The following is a 22,518-nucleotide window of genomic DNA, read 5'->3' as shown; positions in this document are numbered from 1 at the left end:
TACACCACCACACATTGTTTCCTGTATTACTATACTTTTTTTAAATTTCAAAATTATCCTTTATATTCTAAAATATCCTACACTCCTCCTTTTCTCTTTAACGGATGTCGACATTCGTTGAAGAAAAAATTCTTCAACGGATGTGCCACATCCGTTTAGTTTTTTTTTTTTAAGTTTTTAGTTTTTTTAAGTTTTTAGTTTTTTTAAGTTTTTAGTTTTTTTAAGTTTTTTAATTATTTACTTTTTTTTAAAAAGTATTACTTAATTATTTATAAATTAATTTTATTTTTTATAATAAAATAATTATTATTAATTTAATTTATGTATTATTATTTTAAATAATAATTAAAATACTTTTTAAAAATTTATTAAAACGCATTGAAGTTTTTTTCTTTTTAAAATTTTTAGTTTTTTATTTTATTATATTTTAAATTAATATATAAATATTATTTAATTTTTTTTAAATTATTATTTAATTAATTATAAATTAATTTTATTTTATTTAATAAAATAATTATTATTAATTTAATTTATGTATTATTATTTAAATAATAAAATAGTTTTTAAAAATTTATTAAACCGGGAAATTTTTTCTTTTTAAATTTTCAGATTTTAATTTATTATATTTTAAATTAATATATAAATATTATTTAATTAATTTAAAATTATTACTTAATTATTTATGAATTAATTTTATTTTATTTAATAAAATAATTATTATTAATTTAAGTTATATATTATTATTTAAATAATAATTAAAATAATTTTAAAAGTTTTATTAAAACGGATGTGGCAATCGGTTAACGGATGTCGCCACATCCGTTTTGAAGATTTTTTTTTTAAAATAAAAACAATTAAATTAAAATATAGGATTTGTGAATGGACGGATGTCAACATCCGTTGAAGGTGAAACGGATGTTGACATCTATTTTAAAAAAGGGCAAAATTGGTATGGAGTGGTGCAGGAAGCATTCGGTGGTGGTGGAGGGAGCAACTGCCTTGAAGAATAGAGAGAATTATTGATGAGGGGAACAATGAGTTCCATATTGATTATGGGCCTTGTGGCTTTCTGAAATACGGCATGGGCTTTCCTTAAAAAGGCTACGGAGTTAGAGAAACCTTACTCCCTTTTATACTATTTTAAAATAGAGAAAATTATATTTATTTTATAATTGTTGTAAAAATATAACAGAGAGAGATCGCTATTAATGTTGTTTTAAAATTTGGAAATACTATTTTATAATAGCATTATTTTGGAAATGCAGCATATGGAAATAACAGAGAGGTAAAGCAAATGAATGGTGGTTTTGATAATATAAATACTAAAGGGCCCTAACAGTAAAAGGCCCTAACAGACAGGCCTAGTTGATTTTTAATCTGGACCACTAAAACATTATGAGGGAATTCATTGTAGGAACCTACTGTTAGAAGTTCTAATTTATTATTATTTTTTTATCTTTTTATATTTCAGCAATTAGTTTTTGGAATGTATAAAAGAATTTGGGAAACTAATTTGTGAAAAATAAGATAGGTGTGAAGGGATAAACTAAAAGAGGGGATTGAAACGGCTTTATGGTCAACTTTAGGGTGTCAGTCATCATCACTTTACTTTCCTTTATGTTTGGTTATCAAGAGATTGGGTTTTGAATTTGTTTGAAAAATGAGATTTTTTGGCATAAGTTCATTCAACATACATACTCTTTCTCTATCACATAGACATGTCAGATAATCATAATTTACTTTTGATTCAATGGGTGGAAAACATGTTAAAAGTTATTCAATTTTTTTTAACAAAAATAGTTTTTGTACCCTTGCAACACACTGGACTTTTTAAAATATAATTTTTTAATTATAAATTTTACCTTTTAAAGATTTAATTAAATTTTAAGATAAGTATTCTATTTTATAAAATTAAATGATTAAATTTTAATATTTTTATTTATATACTTTTTAATAAAATGTATTATATTTTAAATTTTAAATTTTTTTTAAATATTTGATTATGGTAGATTTATATTTCATGAACTTGTTTCTTGGATTCATTTATTATTTAATATATTTTTATTTACTATATATTTATAACTTATATGTATATTATTTATTGTTATTTATATTCATTATTATTTATATTCATTATTATTTACTATCATTTATTACTAAATATTTTAACAAATTTTCTTAAAGCTTTTTCTGAGAGGTGTTCACAAACTAAGTTTATATTTAACAATCAATCTATCTTAAGAGTGGTGTCTGTTGAAGAATGTCAAATGTAACTTCAAGTTTGACAAATGTAATGCAAGAAAAGAAAAAACACACTTTGTCAAATCTTATTTTGATAAAAACTCTCCTAATATTAGTTACATACAAGAATATCAAATTCAAGAGTTTAATAAACTCGTACAAGTTTCGTAATAAGAGTTTGCTTCATATCATAATTTTTTTTATACAAATAGCATACTAATGTAAACATTCAATAATATATAAGAAAAATAGTTAACAGATAAGTTCACAATATTAAATAATTACATTTAGTAAGTTTTGACAGTTATATATAAATAAGTTCATACAAATAGTACAAAATATAAACTGTGAAAAGTCAAATTAAATAATTAGAATTAGAGAAATGTCAAGTTTCAATGTTTAATTCTGTAATGACGTCATTTTCTTAGTCATTTTTATGGGAAACGGATATTCATTTAATATGCTATATTAAAAATAATTTCATAACGTAATTAAATTTTGAACGAGAAAAAGTTTAATAGTTATAATTTTTTTTAATATTTTTAAAATTGCAATTAATCTTCTCTTCTACATTGCTTATTTCTTAATATGTGAATGTTCTTGCAAATTTTATATCTAAGTCCACCAATAGGACAACCATAAAAGAGATGACAACTTTGAGACATAATTCTTCTAAAATCGACTATTTATATCATACTTTTATGTTTTTCTCTTTCTCATGAATTTATTTTTCGCTTTTTAGATATATTCTTTAAATTCTTTTAGTTAAAATAGAGTATTGTTTGTACAACCACCACTTTGATTAAGACTGAGAAATTAATAAAAAAAATGATGCATCAGGTAATAGAACTCTTTACTAGAAAACAAAGTAACATGTGATAGATACAAGATAAAAAAATACTCTTTTGACATATATAAGTATAAACAATGTTCTTTCTTACATCTATAAGATTACAAATTACTTAAAAAAGCAAAACCTTGTGCACTTTTTTGTTGTAATTAAGGATTTCTTCAACCTTCCGTATTTACATGAATTTTCTTTATATGGAATTTTTTCAAAATCTTTATAATGCTCTTTCTCCTAACATTTGATCATCTTATAACTTAAACACATTAAATACTCTTGACATAACATTAAATCCATCATGTAACTTCTTTAACAACAATTACATAACTCAGTCTAGATAAGTATCTTCCTTCCACCTTTTGAAGGAAACAAAGATTGATACAACCAGTTTATTAGTGCTGTAATTCAAGTTATAATATTTTCACATTATAGTTAATACCGTTATTACTGTTAAACTTTCATTTACCTCTTTATATAAACAATTGTATTTCTTTCTCTGATACAATTTTCTTTCATTATGTTACTTTACACAATCTTTGTTAAATCTTCTCTGCAATATCTCTTTTCTATATCAGTATTCTTTCCTCTGCATCATCCTTTCTGCTATTAGTGGTATCCAGAGCCTTGGTCGAGGGAGGGCCTAAGGAGTATCGTGTGTTTGTTTGGATACAGTGCGACTGGCCAAGCAAGTTTGAAAGATCAAAGAAAGAAGTTCTTTGAACAGAAAAGAAGGAGGATCATGGCTGATTTTTCTACGACAAATCTCCCCATTCTCACAGACAAAAATTGGAGCAGGTGAAGCACACAGATGCGGGTTTTGTTTCGCGTATAAGATGTCAGTAGTGTGGTTGAAGGAGGGGATCCTGCGGTTGATTTCCATGGCACAGAGGACCAGAAGGAGGTGCACAGAAAGAAATATGATAAAGCCTTGCTGATCATCCATCAATGCGTGGACAACACACATTTTGAAAAAATCCAAAATGCGAATACAACGAGGGAAGCGTGGAATATCTTAATATGTTGCCATGCCGGAGGGGAGAAGATTAAGAAAGTAAGGTTACAAACATTGAGAAGACAGTACGAGATGTTGCAAATGGAGGACAATGACAAGGTCAATGAGTATTTCAATAGAATTTTGTGTCTTACCAATCAAATGAAAGGTTGCGGCGAAAAACTCAGTGACTTGATGATAATGGAGAAAATAATGAGATCATTACCTAGACGGTTCAATTTTATTGTTGTTGCAATCGAAGAATCTAAAGACCTTGCAGAGTTAAAGATCGAAGAACTTCAAAGTTCTTTAGAGGCTCATGAGATGAGACTTTTGGATAGAGATCCTATCAAAACTGATGAGCAAGCGTTGAAGGTTCAACACGTAAGGGAAGAAGGAAAGAAGAAGTATAAGAATTGGAAAAGTAAGTCTGCAACACAAAAGAAATGGAAGAACAATGACGACTTGGATGATCAAGAAGACATAAGCGAGTCATCCTAGAGAAAAGGTGGTTCAAAGAAGAACTATAAGAAGAAAGACAGGAGAAACATATAATGTTTCTCGTGTCATAAGATGGGGCATTTCGCTTATGAGTGTTATTCGAATAAGGATAGATAAAACAAGAAAGAGCATAAGGAAGTTCATCTTGCCAAGGAAGAATCAGACTCAGAGCCGTTAATTCTCATGGTTACAACATTTCCAGAAGACTCAGCTTCGTTGAATAAATCTTGGTATTTAGATTCAGGATGTTCAAATCACATGACGTGTAATAGAAAGTGGTTGATCAATTTGGATGAATCCAAGAAAAGTAAGGTTAGATTTGCAGACGAAAGCACATTAAGAGTAGAAGGAATTGGAAATGTTATTATAAAGAAAAAGAATGGATTGCATGGGACTATAGAGAACGTTCTATTTGTGCCAAAAATGAAGTGCAACTTGCTGAGTTTGGGTCAATTGATAGAAAAGGGTTTCACAGTGATTATGGGAAACAATAATCAAGTGGAAGTGTTTGATAAAAACAAGAAATTGATTTTGAAAAGAAAAATCTCTAAAAATTGCACATTTCAAGTCTGTATGGATATGGTTGAAAATTTACGGTGTTTGTCTACTATGAAAGAAGAGGAGAACTGGAAATGGCATCTAAGGTTCGGGCATCTCAACTTTCAAGATTTACAGAAGCTAAGCAAGAAGACTATGGTTTCTGGATTGCCAGGTATCATCATACCAGAAAAATCATGTGAATCCTGCATTGTTGGGAAGCAAACGAGAAGAACGTTTCAAGCACAATTGAAAATGAGATATAAAGAGCGACTTGAAGTTGTACACTTAGATATATGTGGACCTCTGGAAGTGCCAACGCTAGTTGGAAATAGATATTTCATAACTTTCATTGACGAGTATAGCAGAATGATATGGGTATATCTCATAAAAATGAAAAGTGAAGCTCTTGAAATGTTTAGAAGATTCAAGGTTAGCGTAGAAAGAGAGACATGAAGACAAGTTAAAACTCTTAAAACAGACGAGGGGGTGAATATAAGTCATCTGAGTTTGAGAGTTTTTGTCAGAGTTGTGGAATAGCACACGAGGTAACCGCACCATATACGTCTCAACACAATGGCTTGGCAGAAAGAAGGAACATGACCATAATGAATATGGCCAGGTGTTTGTTGAAAGAGAAGGCAGTGCCACGCGAGTTGTGGGGAGAAGTTGTGTCAACGGCTGTTTATGTGCTCAATAGGTGTCCGTCGAAGAGGTTGCCAGGCAAGGTGCCACATGCAATCTGAACAGGTATGAAGCCTTCTGTAAAACATTTTAAAGTTTTTGGATCTTTGGCATTTTGTCACATTGCAGATCAGAAGAGATCGAAGCTTGATGACAAAGGAGAGGCTATGGTGTTTATTGGATACCATTCAACCGGCGCATACAAGCTTTTTGATCATGTAAAGAGAAGGATGTCGATCAGCAGGGATGTGATCGTTCTCGAAGACGAAAGCTGGGATTGGAACTTCAATCAGTCAAGCTTGAAGAAAACGACAACTATGATGCATGTACCAAAACAGAATAGAGTAGATACTGATACACCAGGGATTTTTGAAAGCAGCACTGGAGATGCATATTCTGCAGAAGTCTCAGGAAGACCGAGAAGAAAATGGCAAGACCTTCCAGGTTATCTGAATACGAGATGTACTTAAATGTAGGAGTAGATGAAGAGGGTGATATCATTCACTTAGCTTTGATGGCTGGAAGTGAACCGCTGGATGTAGATGATGCCTTTGCGCAACCTATCTGGAAGGAAGCCATGATTGAAGAAATTAAATCAATTGAGAAGAATAATACGTGGAAGTTAGTCAAGTTGCCACCCGGAAAACAATGCATTGGAGTGAAATGGGTTTTCAAGAAAAGGTTAAATTCAGATGGCACAATATCAAAGCATAAAGCCAGACTTGTGGCAAGGGGATTCCTACAGAGACAAGGAGTAGACTTTACAGAAGTATATGCGCCTGTAGCGAGGTTAGAACCAATCTGTTTGGTCATTAGTATTGCTTGTGCTAGAAAATGGATGTTATTTTCACTTGATGTTAAATCTGCGTTTTTGCATGGTCCTTTGAAGGAGGAAGTATATGTTAAGCAGCCTCCAGGATTCAGCAAAGAAGATAAGAAGCACCTGGTGTATAAACTGCATAAGGCACTCTACGGGTTGAGACAGGCTCCCAGGGCATGGAACAAAAGAATTGATGCATTCTTCATCAGTCACGGGTTCAACAGGTGTGTTGTTGAACATAGTCTGTATGTGAAAGAGAGTGTCAGTGGAGAAAGGATGATTGTCTGTCTTTATGTGGATGATTTGTTGGTGACTAGTTCAAGCTTGAAGGAAATTGATGAGTTCAAGCAGATGATGAAAATTGAGTTTGAGATGACAAATCTTGGGAGGCTTAGATACTTCTTAGGGATGGAGTTTAAGCATACATCTGCCAGGTTAATAATGCATCAGAAGAAATATGTGAAAGACTTATTGGAGAGATTCAAAATGACTTGCTGTAATGATGCCAGAAGCCCACTTGAGGTTAGCGTGAAGCTGAAAATAGATGAAGATGAAGAAGGTGTAAATGAAACTGATTATAGACAACTTGTCGGATCCTTACGGTTGTTATGCAGTAGCAGGCCAGATTTAATGTTTGGAGTTGGCTTGATTAGTAGGTTCATGTGCAAACCAAAGAAGAGTCACATGACTGCAGCCAAACGCATGCTCAGATATATCAAAAGGACTTCAGATTATGGCATATTATTTCCTTATGGTATGAAGCAGGAAGAGTTGAGATTAGTTGGATATACTGATTCTGACTTCGGTGGTGATCAAGTTGAGAGAAAAAGTACATCTGGGAATATATTCTTTCTGAACAAGGCACCCATGTCGTGGAGTTCCATGAAGCAAACTGTCATTGCCTTATCCAGTTGTGAAGCAAAATACCTAGCCGTTTGTGCTGCTGCGTGTCAAGGGGTGTGGTTGAATGAGTTGCTGATGGAATTAAAACTTCAAACAGGAAGATCTGTAGAATTGAATATGGATAACACTTCTGCTATAAGTTTGGCAAAGAATCCGGTTAGTCACGGAAGAAGTAAACATATTAAAGTAAAATATCACTTCTTGCGAGATATGGTTAACAGAGGCAGGATTGAACTGGTGCATTGCAAAATTGATATTCAGTTAGCTGATTTGTTTACAAAAGCACTTAATATTGCCAGGTTTGAGTTTCTCAGAACGGAAATTGGAGTTTTAACACTGAAGAGCTTGAATTAAGGAGGTGTATTAGTGTTGTAATTCAAGCTATAATATTTTCACATTATAGTTAATATCGTTATTACCGTTAAACTTTCATTTACCTCTATATATAAACAATTGTATTTCTTTCTCTGATACAATTTTCTTTCATTGCGTTACTTTACACAATCTCTGTTAAATTTTCTCTGCAATATCTCTTTTCTATATCAATATTCTTTCCTCTGCATCATCCTTTCTGCTATCACAATTGACTTCAAAGCATTCACATCCTACTTTTTGTGCAAAATCTGATTGCATGGATTAACTTTCATCATATTTCTCAAGAAATCTTAATATCGAAAAAAACGTTGCAACATTATCTTCAAATAGTAAAGAATCATACATTTCTTACAAAATGGTTTAACAAATATGGTTATATATATTTGACTAAAATTATACTAATTAATTGGAATATTACTTGACTGAATTATTGTGTCTTCTTGTTAAATATTAATAAAAATTATTTTTTTGATAAAAGAATAATTTAGTGATTATATTCTAGTTATATTTAAAAAGACATAGACTATTGGAAGTTCCACATCGACTAGAGATAAGATCAATTTATAATATATAAATGAGATGCAAAAAGCTGGTTTTGTGGAGTTGAGTTAGGCTTAAAACCTACTTTTCAATATAGTATCAGAGTCATGGTTAGATCCTATCTTTGTAGGGATGAGTTAGACTTAAAAATCTACTTTCTAACAAGTTTATTTTTCTTCTAAAAAAAATTTGAAAAATATATTTTTTTAACAAAAACTTTGCATACACGTTAGTCATCACAGTATTTTTTTTTACTAAAACAAATTTTAATCGAACCATACACCCTTTATGAATTTGCTTTGATGTGTTTCATGCTGTAATCAGACAACATAAAAGCAGAGATGTGACCTTTAATAGACATATTCTTAAGTCTGCTACAGAAAATAGATACCTTGAATGAGATGTAGAGAAGAAGATGAAACTTTCTGCATAATATTAAGCATGAAATATGAACTGAGCAAATTAACACGATTAATGAGAACACTGTTATATTATTTTCATTACAAAGGAGAATGCAAATGTCCCTAAAATGTAACATATATATATAGAGAAGAAGAGCAATATGATAACTTTATGGTTACAAAAGAAAGAAGACCCTTTTTCTGTCATTGACTATTTGATGCAGTAGTAGAGTTGCAAAGTGATGAAGTATCATATGTTTGAAAATCTTACATCAACTACAAATAAAACAAGTCTATATAATATATAAGTGGGTGTAAACTTAATTCAATCCTACACTTATAAAATAAAATTTATACGACTTATTTTATTTTTAGTCGATATGAAATTTTGAAACAAAGACTAAGATATGATGAATTGAGTTGAGTTAGTGTCCTTCGCCAGGGCTGGGATTAGAAACGATTTCTTCATTGGAAAAATGATGAACTACCTTTGTTGTAGGAGTCTTAACAACATAAGCAGTGGCCTGGTGAGTTGAAGGAGGGGTAGCCTTGAAAGAGAGAAGTTGTGGTGTGTGAATTTTGAGAATGTTTCGGGCATCCAAGAGTGGTGAATGGGATAGCAAAAGCAGTAGAGCGATGAGCATAAGAGGGTTGAAGCGAGCCATTTGGAGCACTGATATGATATGATATGATATGTAAGGAAGTGTTTGTGACTTTGAGCTTTGTGTTTGTTGAAAGAATGGCATGTGCATGCTATTTATATGGTTTGGATCTTCCTACAATGATCTTTTGTGCATGCCAGAAGGGAAAGACACGAAAACAACTTTGACAATTGTAGTCATTCATTCAACTTTTTGTTTTGCCAAATTATCCTTTGACATCACATCAATAAGTTGATAATATTAGTGAATATGAAATATGTGAACTTCACCCAAAATTTATTCATAGCAACATGAGAGGAAAAAAGCTCTGTGACAATAATTAATTTCTATATATAGTTTAAATATTTGAAAAGGAGGATGATTGAGACGTGAGGGGTACGCCAGGAGTTGAGAATGACACGAGTGTCGAACATTTTTGTGATTTCTAAAATATAAAAAAATAATGTCTTAGACATAATGTTTTGCAAAAAATGGTTTTATTTCATTTGGAAATTTGTTTGTTCCACTCGCACAATCAGTTTAAAGTTAATTTAGTCCAGAAATATAACTTCGATATTTTTTAAAATATAAGAAATAGTGTAAAGCATTTGTTATTTCTTTTTCATTCTAAATGTAAGCATGTCACTATTTAAAAATAATATTTTTTTTGTCCAAATTAAGATATAAGTATTATTATATAATTGATTTTATTTTTTATGTGTATTAAAAAAAAAGTATGCTTTATTTTTAGTTTTTAATACTATTTAATTATCATATTATATTTTTTCTAATGGTATTCAAATGCATTATTTAATTAATATATACGGATTTAACTACTCAACCTGATTTTAAAATTTCGATTGGCTTTTATATATATAAATAGTATCAATTAAAATTGGTTGAAAAGTAAAGTATCTTAAAACTTGTTCATTAATACATTATTAATATTTTGTGCAAATTTAAGGTTAATGTGATGTATTAATTTCTGTATGACTAAATAAATAGTAGTTAAATGATAGTAAATATTAACGGGCAGGTGATAATAGAAGAAAAGATTGATAAATGTTGTAAAGTTTGGGTAGAAGTTGGGTTAGGTTAAAATGATATTGAGATATCCAATTTGTTGCTTGTTTGCTCCAAACACAGTGGTGAGTTGCTTGTGAAGTTCAAATATCTTCTTCCCCACAAGGCATTGTGATTTTGATCTAAAATAAGAGTGCACTCTTTCACAGTTCATTGGCTAAAACCTCATATTATGGCAGCCACTTTGACATTCCATTGTGCTCTTATTCTCAAGCACCCATCAATAACATTAATTCCGTGCATGAATTATGTGTGTCAACTTTTTTTGACTCGAAACAATGGATGGCTAAATTAGTAGTTCCACCATATAAAAATACTGTTCAAACTGGTAGAAATTATTGTCACCCTTTTACTATAAATGTTCTTCTGCTTCATTCTGCTCAAATGCTAATAATAAGTTCCTAAGACTAGGTTTACCAAACATTTTCAAGATTTTGGACAATTATTATCTCCTCCAAAAAACTTGTAACCATACATATTTATCTAAAGACATATTAATATATTATTTAAACATTTGATTCACTTTAATTCATATATATACAATTCAATTTAGTCTCTATTTCTATAAAAATAAATCAATGTAATTTTTTATGTTAAATTAATAATAACGTTGTTTATAAATATCACATATTAAAATCTGAATATATTACTTGCCAAATGTCATATATAACTTGAAATTGTGACATGTCAAAATAAGAAAGGGTTAAAGGTAGAAGGTGATATAGATTTTAAGGCATAAAATTTTTATATTTTGACACATTGATACTTTTAGACAATGTTAATACTAATTTAATGAAAAAGATCATATTGAATTTTTTTTTTGTAAAAGTAAAGACTTAATTGAATAAAAATCAAACATAAAGACTAAAACGAATCAAAATCTTAAATATAGGAATCAAATTATCTATTAAGTTTTGATTTAATTTATATGTTAAGATTCTAAGTATGAGTATGGTTTCACGTTAAATATAAATGAATATTAATATATTAGAAAGAAAACTCAATCGTTTTAAAAGTTTTGGATTAGACATAATATTTTTACTCTTTTATATATAGAACTTTTATATTAAATTAGTATATAAATTTTGAGAGGTTTTCTGAAAATGAAAAACCTAACAATGTGGAAGGTAGGGGTCATAACACATTATATATGGGGAGTTGGCTAAAGTCAGCGACAGTTCTGAAGTGGGAATGAAACATTATTGGTGACTTGTGTCATGTAATTCCTTGTTGAATGATTGTAAAGAAGAAGACAAGAGAAAAAAGAAGTTAAGAAGGAAGTGGAAAGTGATGAATATGAGGTAGATTAGTTACTTTTTAAACCAAGACTTTTGTAATATCATGCATTGTGGAAGTTTACTTGCATCTGAGAAAAGTGTATGAAGAAAAAGAAAAGTACTTGATAGTGAGACATATATCTTGTTGTTAATGGGGTACATGTACCTAACCTATCAAAACACACAAAAATGGTAATGTCACTTGTGACAATTGAGATTTACTTCATTAAGTAACCAAATAGAATGCCTCATGTTTTTAGCCCCTACCTCCTCAACATCACCTTTTCCATATATTTATCAATTAAACACCTTTTTCTTTCAACAAAATCAATAGATAAATTAATTAAATGCCCCCTTTTCTTTATATAACATATTGGTGGAGATTATAAATTTCACTTTACTAAATTAATTTTGCAAAAATAAATTAAACTTAAATTCACTTAAGTTTGTTCTTCATTATAAATATAACAATCATTAATGTTTATCCTAATTGAGATTTAAAGTTATCGTATTAGACTCTTTTAGATTCTTATATTAAATTCAAAAAATAACACCAACTGATATTGATGATGTATAACAATATTGCTAACCACTAAAAGAGTTGTGTATAACATAAAAGATGAAAACTTTATATGTATTCAATATTTTTTTTATAACTTTTACTATTTAATGTATCGGTTTATGTGATTTGATTATTATAACCTTGTAGTTTAACCAATGATTCAACAATGTAATATCTTCAAATTTAATAACAGTTTGGACTTTTAAAATTATTGACTTTGTTTGTTTAGAAAGTGATTCAACAACCTATAATCCTTACAATTTCAATAACCTATTGGTTTTTAAAAATATGATAGATAAAAGTGAGTGAAATTTTCAAAATTTGATTGTGTTGTTCCAACTGATTTTTCTTAAGTTGGAGCTACTTAACCTTTAATGGCTGGGTATGAATGTTTCTTTCTCTTTCCCTATTTGTCAACTGAATCTTGTGGAATTGGATTACCCACTATATTTTGCACATTTCAAAATGGAGGATCATGTCTTTTTATAAATATGTAATACATTTCAATCACTGCAAAAAGAATGAGTTATAAAGTATATTAAACAATTGGGAAATATTAATTCAAATTAACCTTGTGATACGTAATCAATAGTTATTGATTTATTTTTATACAAAAAAGTTTTGGATTTATATTATGTAAAAAATGAGTTAATATCATGCACAAAATGTGCTCTTGAACCATCAAATAATTAAGTTCCTTAAAAGAGTATTACTACAATTTCTTTTAATCACATATATTATGTCTCTTAACTTATTATTATTTTCTGTATTGTGTTTGAGGTTGGAAAGTTCAACAATGGATTGTCTTAATAAAAGGTAAATATATTGCATCTTTAAGATTATATTTGTTCACAAATTTTACTTTGCCCACCAATGGGGATCTTAAAAAAGAGATTTTGAAGGAGTGAAAATATATATATATATATATATATATATATATATATATATATATATATATATATATATATATATATATATATATAAATTGTAGAAGTCCAAATTCTCCTAAGAACTAAAGAAGTTGTACCACTACTTATCACATGAAATAAAAGTAAATACGATGATTTAATTAATAATTTGGTTTTATATTTGATTTGTTTTATTTTTTATAATTTTTTTTACCGAATTGAGTTTTTATTTTTTGAACAAATTTAATTGAATCTCAATTTTTATAAAAAAGACTGAATTTGTAAATTGGCGTTAATAATAATTTGTAAATGTTACATCAAAATTTGAATTTATAACGTATTAAAATATAGATCATCTTCTATTTTGAATATTCCACGTGTTAAGATTAAACGCATTCTAAGACAGAGGAAGACCCAGATTTTTACATCTAGTAAGATTTAGATTTAGATTTTGACATTTAATAAATTTAATTTTTGACATGTGACATTTCTAAACACGGTCAACGTCAATTTAATAAAAAAAATCAAAACAAATCAAACATTTAAATATATTGACCAAATTACTAATTAAACCTAAATATGATAGAGTTTCTTTTAAGTCAAACACGGTTAGACCCAAAACTCACTGCTTTCACCCAATTTTTTTTCTTATATAAAAATAATTAAATTATAATATATAAGTAAGTAAAAACTTTACCTTATAAATAATTTTGAAAAATTCTCAAAAATGGTATACATTAAAATTTATTCTAATAAAATTTATTGAACCTATCATTTAAGATGTTATCATATCCCTATCAATTTATATTTAAGATGTAGGATCTAAATATGATAAAGTATGCTAGGAATGGTTGTGAATTATAAAATTATTACCATAAACCATTGTTGACAAAAAAAAAAAAAAAGAGTGTAAATCACTAGTGCATAATTGACCTTTAATGTCGGACCACAAAATAATCAACGTAAATTATTGACTGGTGGCATTTTCGTAAATAAGTTAGGTATATAGACGTCGGTTAACGGAGTCCCCGACGTCTCTAATATTATAGACGTCAGTGTCCTCCTAACAGACGTTTATATGTCTGACAAGTAGATGAAAAGTTCTTTTTTTCCACCATATAGACGTCTGATCCCACTATCACTAGACCCGTCAATTTGGCCCCCCTTACATGGTTTGGCCTAACCCACGTGGGTTGGGGCAAGAAAAATCCACAGGGGCAAAAATCCCCTTGTAGAAAAAGCCCACAGGGCCAAAATTTCTTCAAAAGCCCTGTGGGCCAGGGCCAACCCATGGGCCTTTTTCTTAGAAAAAATATTCATTTTGAATACAAGAAAAAACATAATTAACTCCTAATTTGTTACAAAAATAGTTACTACAGAAAATAAATTGAAATTTTTATAGGACGAGGGTTCTAGAATCGAGAAACAAAAGCAAATTGACAATATTTATTGAGTTAGATTCTCTAAGTATATAATTAAAGGATCATTTTATAAATTTGAAATTTAAATATTTAATTTTGATTTTTTTAGGTTATAAGTCAAAAATTAACTTTCTATCTAAAGTTATCCTAATTGAAATTTAAGAGAAGATTTTCTATAATTGAAGCTCTTAATTTTAAAAAAAATAAGGATTCTTTACTTTCTTAGAAAGCTATTGAAAAAGAAATTAAATATAAATGATTTTATTTTTCATTTTATACTCGACAAATCATGTTCATAACATAAATAATAAGTAAAAAGAAAAAGCTCATAAACATTGTGCAACTTACAGTTGTATTTGCCCACAGGATTCAATCTCGTCATACTACTCACTCAAAATGTTTACATTTTAAATGTCATAAACATAAACATACATTTATGTTATGTGTTGTAATTGAAAGTTAAAAATAAATTATTTAATGTGTTAGTTAAAGAATTGAAACACTATAACATTGTCATTCTTTAGTACTTTACGTCTATTTAAAATTTTCTTTGTTTTATAATTTTTTCAGAAATTAATTTTCTTTTTATAGTATATCTTATGGTGATTTTGAGAAAAGATTATCAGAGAGAAAAAAAACAAAATAAAACATAAGTTTAATATACACAAAATATTAATATTATTTTTGATCCAAAAATTTTAGATAATAAATTTTTGAATTAAATTTTAAATAATTAAAAACCGATTGTGTGATATTTTAGAAGTCGAGGAAAAAAAAGAGTGATTCTTTTTAAGAACTATAAAAGCAGTGCAAATATTAAATTAATTTAATATGTTATTATCTCTCTTTGGGGTTATTTTGATATTACTAATTATATATAATTTTCTAATAATTGGTGTTTGCAATATAAGAAATAATTGTATTGACAACAAAACAAAACATCTTTATAATATTTTAGAAAAAATAAATTTGTAATACTATATAGTTGTTAAAATTAAGTGTGTGGTTTGCAATTGTTTTTAATTATTTAAAAAAGTAGTTATTTTTAATATTAAATATTCTATTATACTATAATTAATTAGTTTTATTTAATAATTTGAAATAAGAAATCAATTTCATGAATATAAAATTTAGTACTTTTATTATGAGAATGTTGAAGTTTAGTTTCAAAAAATCTTTTAGTGGGCTAAACCCACCTTAACATTGACCCTAACCTCCTTAACAGGTGGCTTTTGGGGGTTGGGGCTTTTTTGTGGCCCCCATTTGAGGGGCTTCTTAAGAGGGGGCTTTTTCAAGAGTGGGTTAGGGCTAGCCCCGGGGTCATGGGTCAAATTGACAGCTCTACTTATTCATATAAAACATACACATTTGAAGCAATCTCTTGCAGAAATGATGTCTTAATATCTTTAAGTAGCCTTCTAGAGTTCCTCTAAAGTTTTTCATTCAGCGAACACCTATCATGCGTTGAGCGAAAAGTCAGCTTCTGATGTCTTAACTGACCCCATTCGCTCAGCGAATGCTGCTGGTGCGCTAAGCGAATAATCTTCCTTGTAGCTGAGCACATGATGATTGGCTTAGCGAGAACTGTTGATAACACTCATGAGGAAAACACATAATTCATGAATAATCACAACTTTGAGCTAATGAGATAATTAATAAATATGAAAACAAGTATTTTTCACACTTATCAATTTTTATTATATATTTTTAACAAAATTAAATTCATTTATATTTATATTTTACATTGAATTATATGTAAAATTGTTTTAAAGTTGTTAATAGAAAGTAATGTTATCAAAATTTATTTTAACTAAAAAATATGTTAAACTTATTTATCAATTGCATTTGATAAAATAAAATAAATTCAATTCTTTTAAATCATTGTATATTTTTAAAATGTATAAAATTCAATCATTTCTATACAAATGTTTTAATTGATTTAAAAATAAATTTTTTTATAAATTTAAATGTAAATTGTTAAATTAATTTTAAATAAGTTTATAACATTTAAAAGAAATAAACTTAAAATTTAAAAATAATTTTAAATAAAGTTCAATGTAAAATATAAATATGAATAAACTTAAATAATTTTGTCAAAAATATTTAATAAAACTATTTCTATACATCTCTTTCTATTGATCTTTTCCTAATATAGATGTTGTATATGAGCTTCTTAGATTTTATTACATAAAAAAAAGTAATAAAATCCTAACTTTGACTGAGTGGTGAGTTACAAATTTTTTTAGATTTGATTTATAGATTTATTTTTCATCCAGAATAATTCCAAACTGCACTAAATCTTGTAGATTAAATTAGTAGTATTGACCAGTACAGTTTGAGTATATGGCTGAGCTTCATTTTAAATTACTTATAAGGCTATATTTAGCTATAACTTTATGTTCTTCTTCTCTCTATAAAATGGAATATTACACATCATAGCTTCAGTAAGCAGAATCTAAGATTCAGCAATGAACATGGCATGCAATCACTTTATTCTCCTTCTCTTCTTCGCTCTTCCTCTCACATCACAATCAATTACTTTCGCTGGTCCTGCATCTATTGTCGATGTTTCTTCACTCAATCGAAGTAGTTTTCCGACAGGCTTCGTTTTTGGAACAGCATCAGCAGCATACCAGGTATACATATTTCGGTTTCATTTTTGTATTACATTGAAATTTTTTTCTAATATTAACTAGTCAGATTTGGAACTACATCTCTTGCAGTTTAATTAGCAACCAACGTCACACAGTGTTGTTATCACTTATTTTAAAAAATAACTATTCAAATTTGAATGAAGAAAGAGAGCATATAGTTATAGATGTATTTATCATTCTATTCATTGTACAAAGTAAATAAAGATGACATTATTTATCCTATTGGCAGAAACCTTGTGACAAATCTTATATCAACTATAAATAAAGTAAATTTACAATATTTACAAATATCACCTTACCATATAAAGTATATGCAAATTTCACTATCTTTAATGGACTTTTGATACAAAAGCATTACATATGTAAAATCATGAATTATTGTACCTGAGTTGACAGAAGTGTCTTATGTATATATATATATATACACATATGGATATTCTGCCGATAAAAAAAGTAAATCGATTTTATAAAATTGAATTAAATTTAAACTAATTTTATAAGTTGAATTAGGTTATTTTTCTATAAATAAATGTAAGTTGTTAGTATATTGTTCATAAAAAGAGTTAAACTCGTAACTTTTTTCACTCTCTTTTTTCAAACTCTTCAAACCAACTTTATATCTCTCAATGTTAATGCAAAAAAGTTGAATTAGGGTTAAAATTTACTTGTTAGTAATGCTCATAATTCATTCCTAACAGGAAGTTAACCTTTAAAATTTGAATCTAAACTCACATAATTTTATGTGTTCATGCTGTAGTACGAAGGTGCTGCAAAAGAAGATGGAAGAGGACTAAGTATGTGGGATGTATTCACCCACAAATATCCAGGTATATTTTGTTGGAGTTTCATATTCATTAAACATAAGAAGATTTCTTAATATATAAGTAAGTTGAAATTTTATCTTAAAAAGTTAATTTTATAAGATTCAGTTAAATTTAAAACTTACATTTTAATATTTTTTATGTTTTCATCTCTAACAATCTAACAATCTGTAAAGTAATTTTATGAGCTCAGTGTAACGTTTTAAAATAGCCTGATTATACATGTATAATACTTTCAGAGAAAATAAAGGATAAAAGTAATGGAGACGTAGCAGTTGATCAGTATCATCGCTATAAGGTAAAGTCCAAATTCTCAGTCAATGATGAAACCAAGTATCATTCTCCCTCAAAGTAATTAATAATTTTTCTAGTGTTGTTTTCTGTTTATATAACAGGGAGATATTCATATAATGAAGAATATGAATCTGGATGCTTACAGATTCTCCATCTCTTGGTCCAGAATCCTACCAAGTGAGATCAAAGTTCATCAACAATTATTAATTACTTTCGTAATTATTGTATTTGTACCTTTCATGTTAATGATTTCAATCTTTGTAAATCATAAATAGAAGGAAAGCTGAGTGGAGGTATAAATCACGAAGGAATCAATTATTACCACAACCTCATCGATCATTTGCTACTCAACGGTCAACATTAATTCTTTACTCTTTTTTTTTTCTTAATTAAAAAGTTTACATTTTATAATAGATTTTTAAGTAAGTGACAATAGTTATATGCGAAATATTAATATTTCAGGTATACAACCATATGTGACACTTTTTCACTGGGATATTCCTCAAGCTTTACAAGAAGACTACGGTGGTTTCTTAAGTCCTCTCATTGTGTAAGTTTTACAAAATTTATCTTTTATGTCATAACTAAAAGTAAAAATACGAATTATATGTAAGATAACTTAGTAATCTAATTTCCATAAATAGTTACTTCCTTGATGTTAACTTTACACTAATTTATTATCATTATAACTACCATGAATATAATTCATCCATCACTGATTTTCAGAAATGATTTTCAAGACTATGCGGAACTTTGTTTCGAAGAATTTGGAGATAAGGTGAAACATTGGATTACTTTAAACGAGCCATGGTCTTTTAGTAGGGGTGGTTATGCACTTGGGAGCTTTGCACCAGGTCGATGTTCCCAATGGTTAAATCCAAAATGCACTGGTGGTGATTCAGGAACAGAACCTTATGTAATTTCACATTATCAACTACTTTCTCATGCAGCAGCTGTTCAAGTGTACAAGAAAAAGTATCAGGTTTTTTAGTCTTCACCAAAAGCTACACTTCAGCATTGCTATAAGGGTTAAACTATTTTTGTACAACTCTTGTACTTAACATTTGGAACACTTTGCTTAGGAATCTCAAAGGGGAGTGATAGGCATAACACATGTGTCTCATTGGTTTGAGCCATTTTCAAATACCACATCAGATAAAGAAGCTGCTCAACGAGCTCTTGACTTTATGTATGGATGGTAAGTACTTCACTCTCCATTTAAATATTACCACTCTTAAAAATAAAATTATGTTAGAATATAAAATTTAAGATTAACTCAACCTTGTAAAATCGACTTATAACATGATGTTTATACTTATTTATATACTGTGAACGGTCTTATTGTTCGTCTATTCGAAACTTTCAACACATGTCCTTCATACTGAGAAATATATATATTGAGTTTAGGCACAAAACATTAATTATTGGTATGATAATGTTGTACAATAGGCTGGACAAACAAAAAATCTCGTTATGATAGACTTTAAATTATAGTTATGATATTATATTAAGAAGTGAATTTTAAACTTATACAATCATATAAGATTGTACTCATTTATATATTATAAATTTATCTTATAACTATAATTGATGTGGAATATCTTGAGTTATGTAGAGTTACACTAATTAAAGTTGTTATTACGTGTTATATTGTTCTTCTATTTTCAAGAGTAAAATATTGTAAGTTTTGGATTTGTACTATATTATATTATTTTGGTAGTAGGTATGTGAATAATTTGGAGTTATTCAACAAAGAAAAGTCTGAAATTTTGATATTTTGTAATAATAATTATAGGTACATGGAACCATTGACATCAGGAAAGTATCCAGAGAGCATGCGTTCCTTAGTTGGTAAAAGATTACCAGAATTCACTAAAGAAGAAGCAAAACTTCTTGTTGGTTCATTTGATTTTCTTGGATTAAACTATTACACCACTTACTATGCTGCCGATGCACCCAAAACCAAACCTAATTATGAAACAGATTGCAAGGCCAATCTTTCATGTAAGTAGAACTTTAACTATCACTTATTTAAATAACATATCTTATAATTTCATAATATCACATTTTGTTTTTTGTTTTGTGGGCTAGCTATTCGTAATGGCGTTCCAATAGGTCCATCGGTATGTATGCAATCATTTGAAATTTTATGTTCATATTATTATTGGTTTATTTGGTTTTGTATAACTTCATATTTATATTTGCAGAGCGGTTCTAGTTGGTTATACGTTTATCCTAAAGGAATTAGAGAATTGTTGCTCTATACAAAAGAAAAGTACAACATTCCTTTGATTTACATAACTGAAAATGGTAATTAAATCAAATCATCATTTTATTATCTTTGAAATATCTCATTAAGTAATTATTTAGACAAAGTTATTTAAAATATGTAGCCTTAATATAACTTTTTGCATGTTTATAAGTAATCTTTCTTCTATCACTTTTAACGTATATTGCTTTTAACTTGAAGGTGTAAGTGAATTGGACGAACCGACAGTATCGTTAAGGAAATCCCTTTACGATAAACATAGAGTTCACTACTATTATCACCATCTCTATTATATAAATTCGGCAATTAGGTAATTAATGATTTCTTTATTGCTCAAAAATTATTTTATTTGCAAATTTAATTTATTTATTTTATTGACTTTACTAGGGATGGCGTAAACATAAAAGGATATTTTGCATGGTCATTGTTGGACAACTTCGAATGGAATGATGGTTATGCAGTACGCTTTGGAATTCACTTTGTGGATTATAAGAATGGCTTAAAACGATATGAAAAACTCTCTGCAAAATGGTTTAAGAACTTTCTTAAAAGGTCTTAGATTATATAGTTAGTTCTTAATATTTAAGGCACTCTACTATTAGAATAAATATTGATAGAGTAAGGATTCTTGCAAAGCTCATGTAATAGATATAGGGTTAAATGATTCCATTGGTTTCCATTTTTGTAGAAAAAATTGTAATCGGTCCTGTATTTTTATTGGTTCCGATTTGGTCCTTAATATGAAAAAATTGATTCAATTAGTTTTTTCGTTAATAATGTACTAACATTATTAAAGAGGAGTCACATGTTACTTATTTTTTTTTCAATTTTTTAAAAAATAAAAATTTGTCACATGTTAAAGTAACATCATGTCATATGACAGAGATAATGTGATGTCACTATGTCAGTGTCACATATTACTCTCATGCCTGGTGTCATTGTTTAGTTTTAATTTGGTCTTTATATTTTTATTTTATCTCAATTCAGTCATAATATTTTTAAAATTAAACAATATTGTCACTCTTCAAATAGTAACAAAATTTAATTTTTATATAAATGTTATGCAATAGTATAATGCTAAGTATTTTCGAATGCACGCGGACGACCCGGGTTTGATCCGCGACAACGACGCCAAAAACTTGATAACATTTTGTCAAGTATACCAAATCGTTTCAATTGGTAAAAGTAAATACAAAGTATTGTTCTCCCAAGGGAATTGAGTTACGTTATCTAATTGAACTCATTTACTGGTTTCATGAATCACATGAAAATAAAACCTTGCACAACATATCATTATTTCATTCAAGCATTCACATCAAGACATACGAGTCCTAATTCCTTAGCAACTAGTTCTAAATTCGTATATCAAAGTGTTAATCGCTTAGTCAATTTAATATACAATTTGCATTAAATCAGATGCTAAGAATGACTAAGTTATTGAGTCTATCCCTAGATCCCAAATCACTTAGATGCTCTATCTATGTCCATGTTCAAAGTTACTTTCTAGTAAGCAGAGACATTCAAATAACATTATATTTCCATATAATGAAAATAAATTCAAGAAAGAGCATATTTCCATATTGCACAAGAATTTTACATCATAGTGAAAACATTACATCCAATTTCAACGAAAGAGAAATCTAGCTACTCTTATTGATAGACCCGTCAATTTGGCCCCCCTTACATGGTTTGGCCTAACCCACGTGGGTTGGGGCAAGAAAAATCCACAGGGGCAAAAATCCCCTTGT

The 22,518-nt window shown here is 28.6% G+C and overlaps 1 protein-coding gene across 2 annotated transcripts; it reads left to right on the top strand.

The window, feature by feature from the left end:
- Positions 1-17,193: 17,193 nt before the first annotated feature.
- Positions 17,194-21,560, top strand: LOC148195876 (cyanogenic beta-glucosidase-like). 2 transcript variants are annotated; one of them, XM_088094626.1, is made up of 13 exons: positions 17,194-17,368; positions 18,144-18,213; positions 18,447-18,505; positions 18,603-18,678; positions 18,777-18,854; positions 18,964-19,051; positions 19,228-19,483; positions 19,584-19,699; positions 20,297-20,505; positions 20,593-20,624; positions 20,709-20,811; positions 20,972-21,080; positions 21,158-21,559. In XM_088094626.1, exons 1-13 carry the CDS (start codon positions 17,201-17,203, stop codon positions 21,327-21,329), a joined length of 1,536 nt encoding a protein of 511 aa, XP_087950752.1. In that variant the 5' UTR covers positions 17,194-17,200; the 3' UTR covers positions 21,330-21,559. The 2 variants fall into 2 exon arrangements, with proteins under 2 accessions (XP_087950752.1, XP_087950751.1); XM_088094625.1 differs by having other exon boundaries at positions 20,593-20,811; positions 21,158-21,560.
- The last annotated feature ends 958 nt before the right edge of the window (positions 21,561-22,518 follow it).

Source organism: Vigna umbellata, chromosome 7, assembly GCF_029865625.1.
Source record: "Vigna umbellata cultivar VRB3 chromosome 7, Vumbellata_1.0, whole genome shotgun sequence".
In the NCBI taxonomy this organism is placed as follows: Eukaryota; Viridiplantae; Streptophyta; class Magnoliopsida; order Fabales; family Fabaceae; genus Vigna; species Vigna umbellata.
This window is presented reverse-complemented; position numbering and strand designations above follow the sequence as displayed.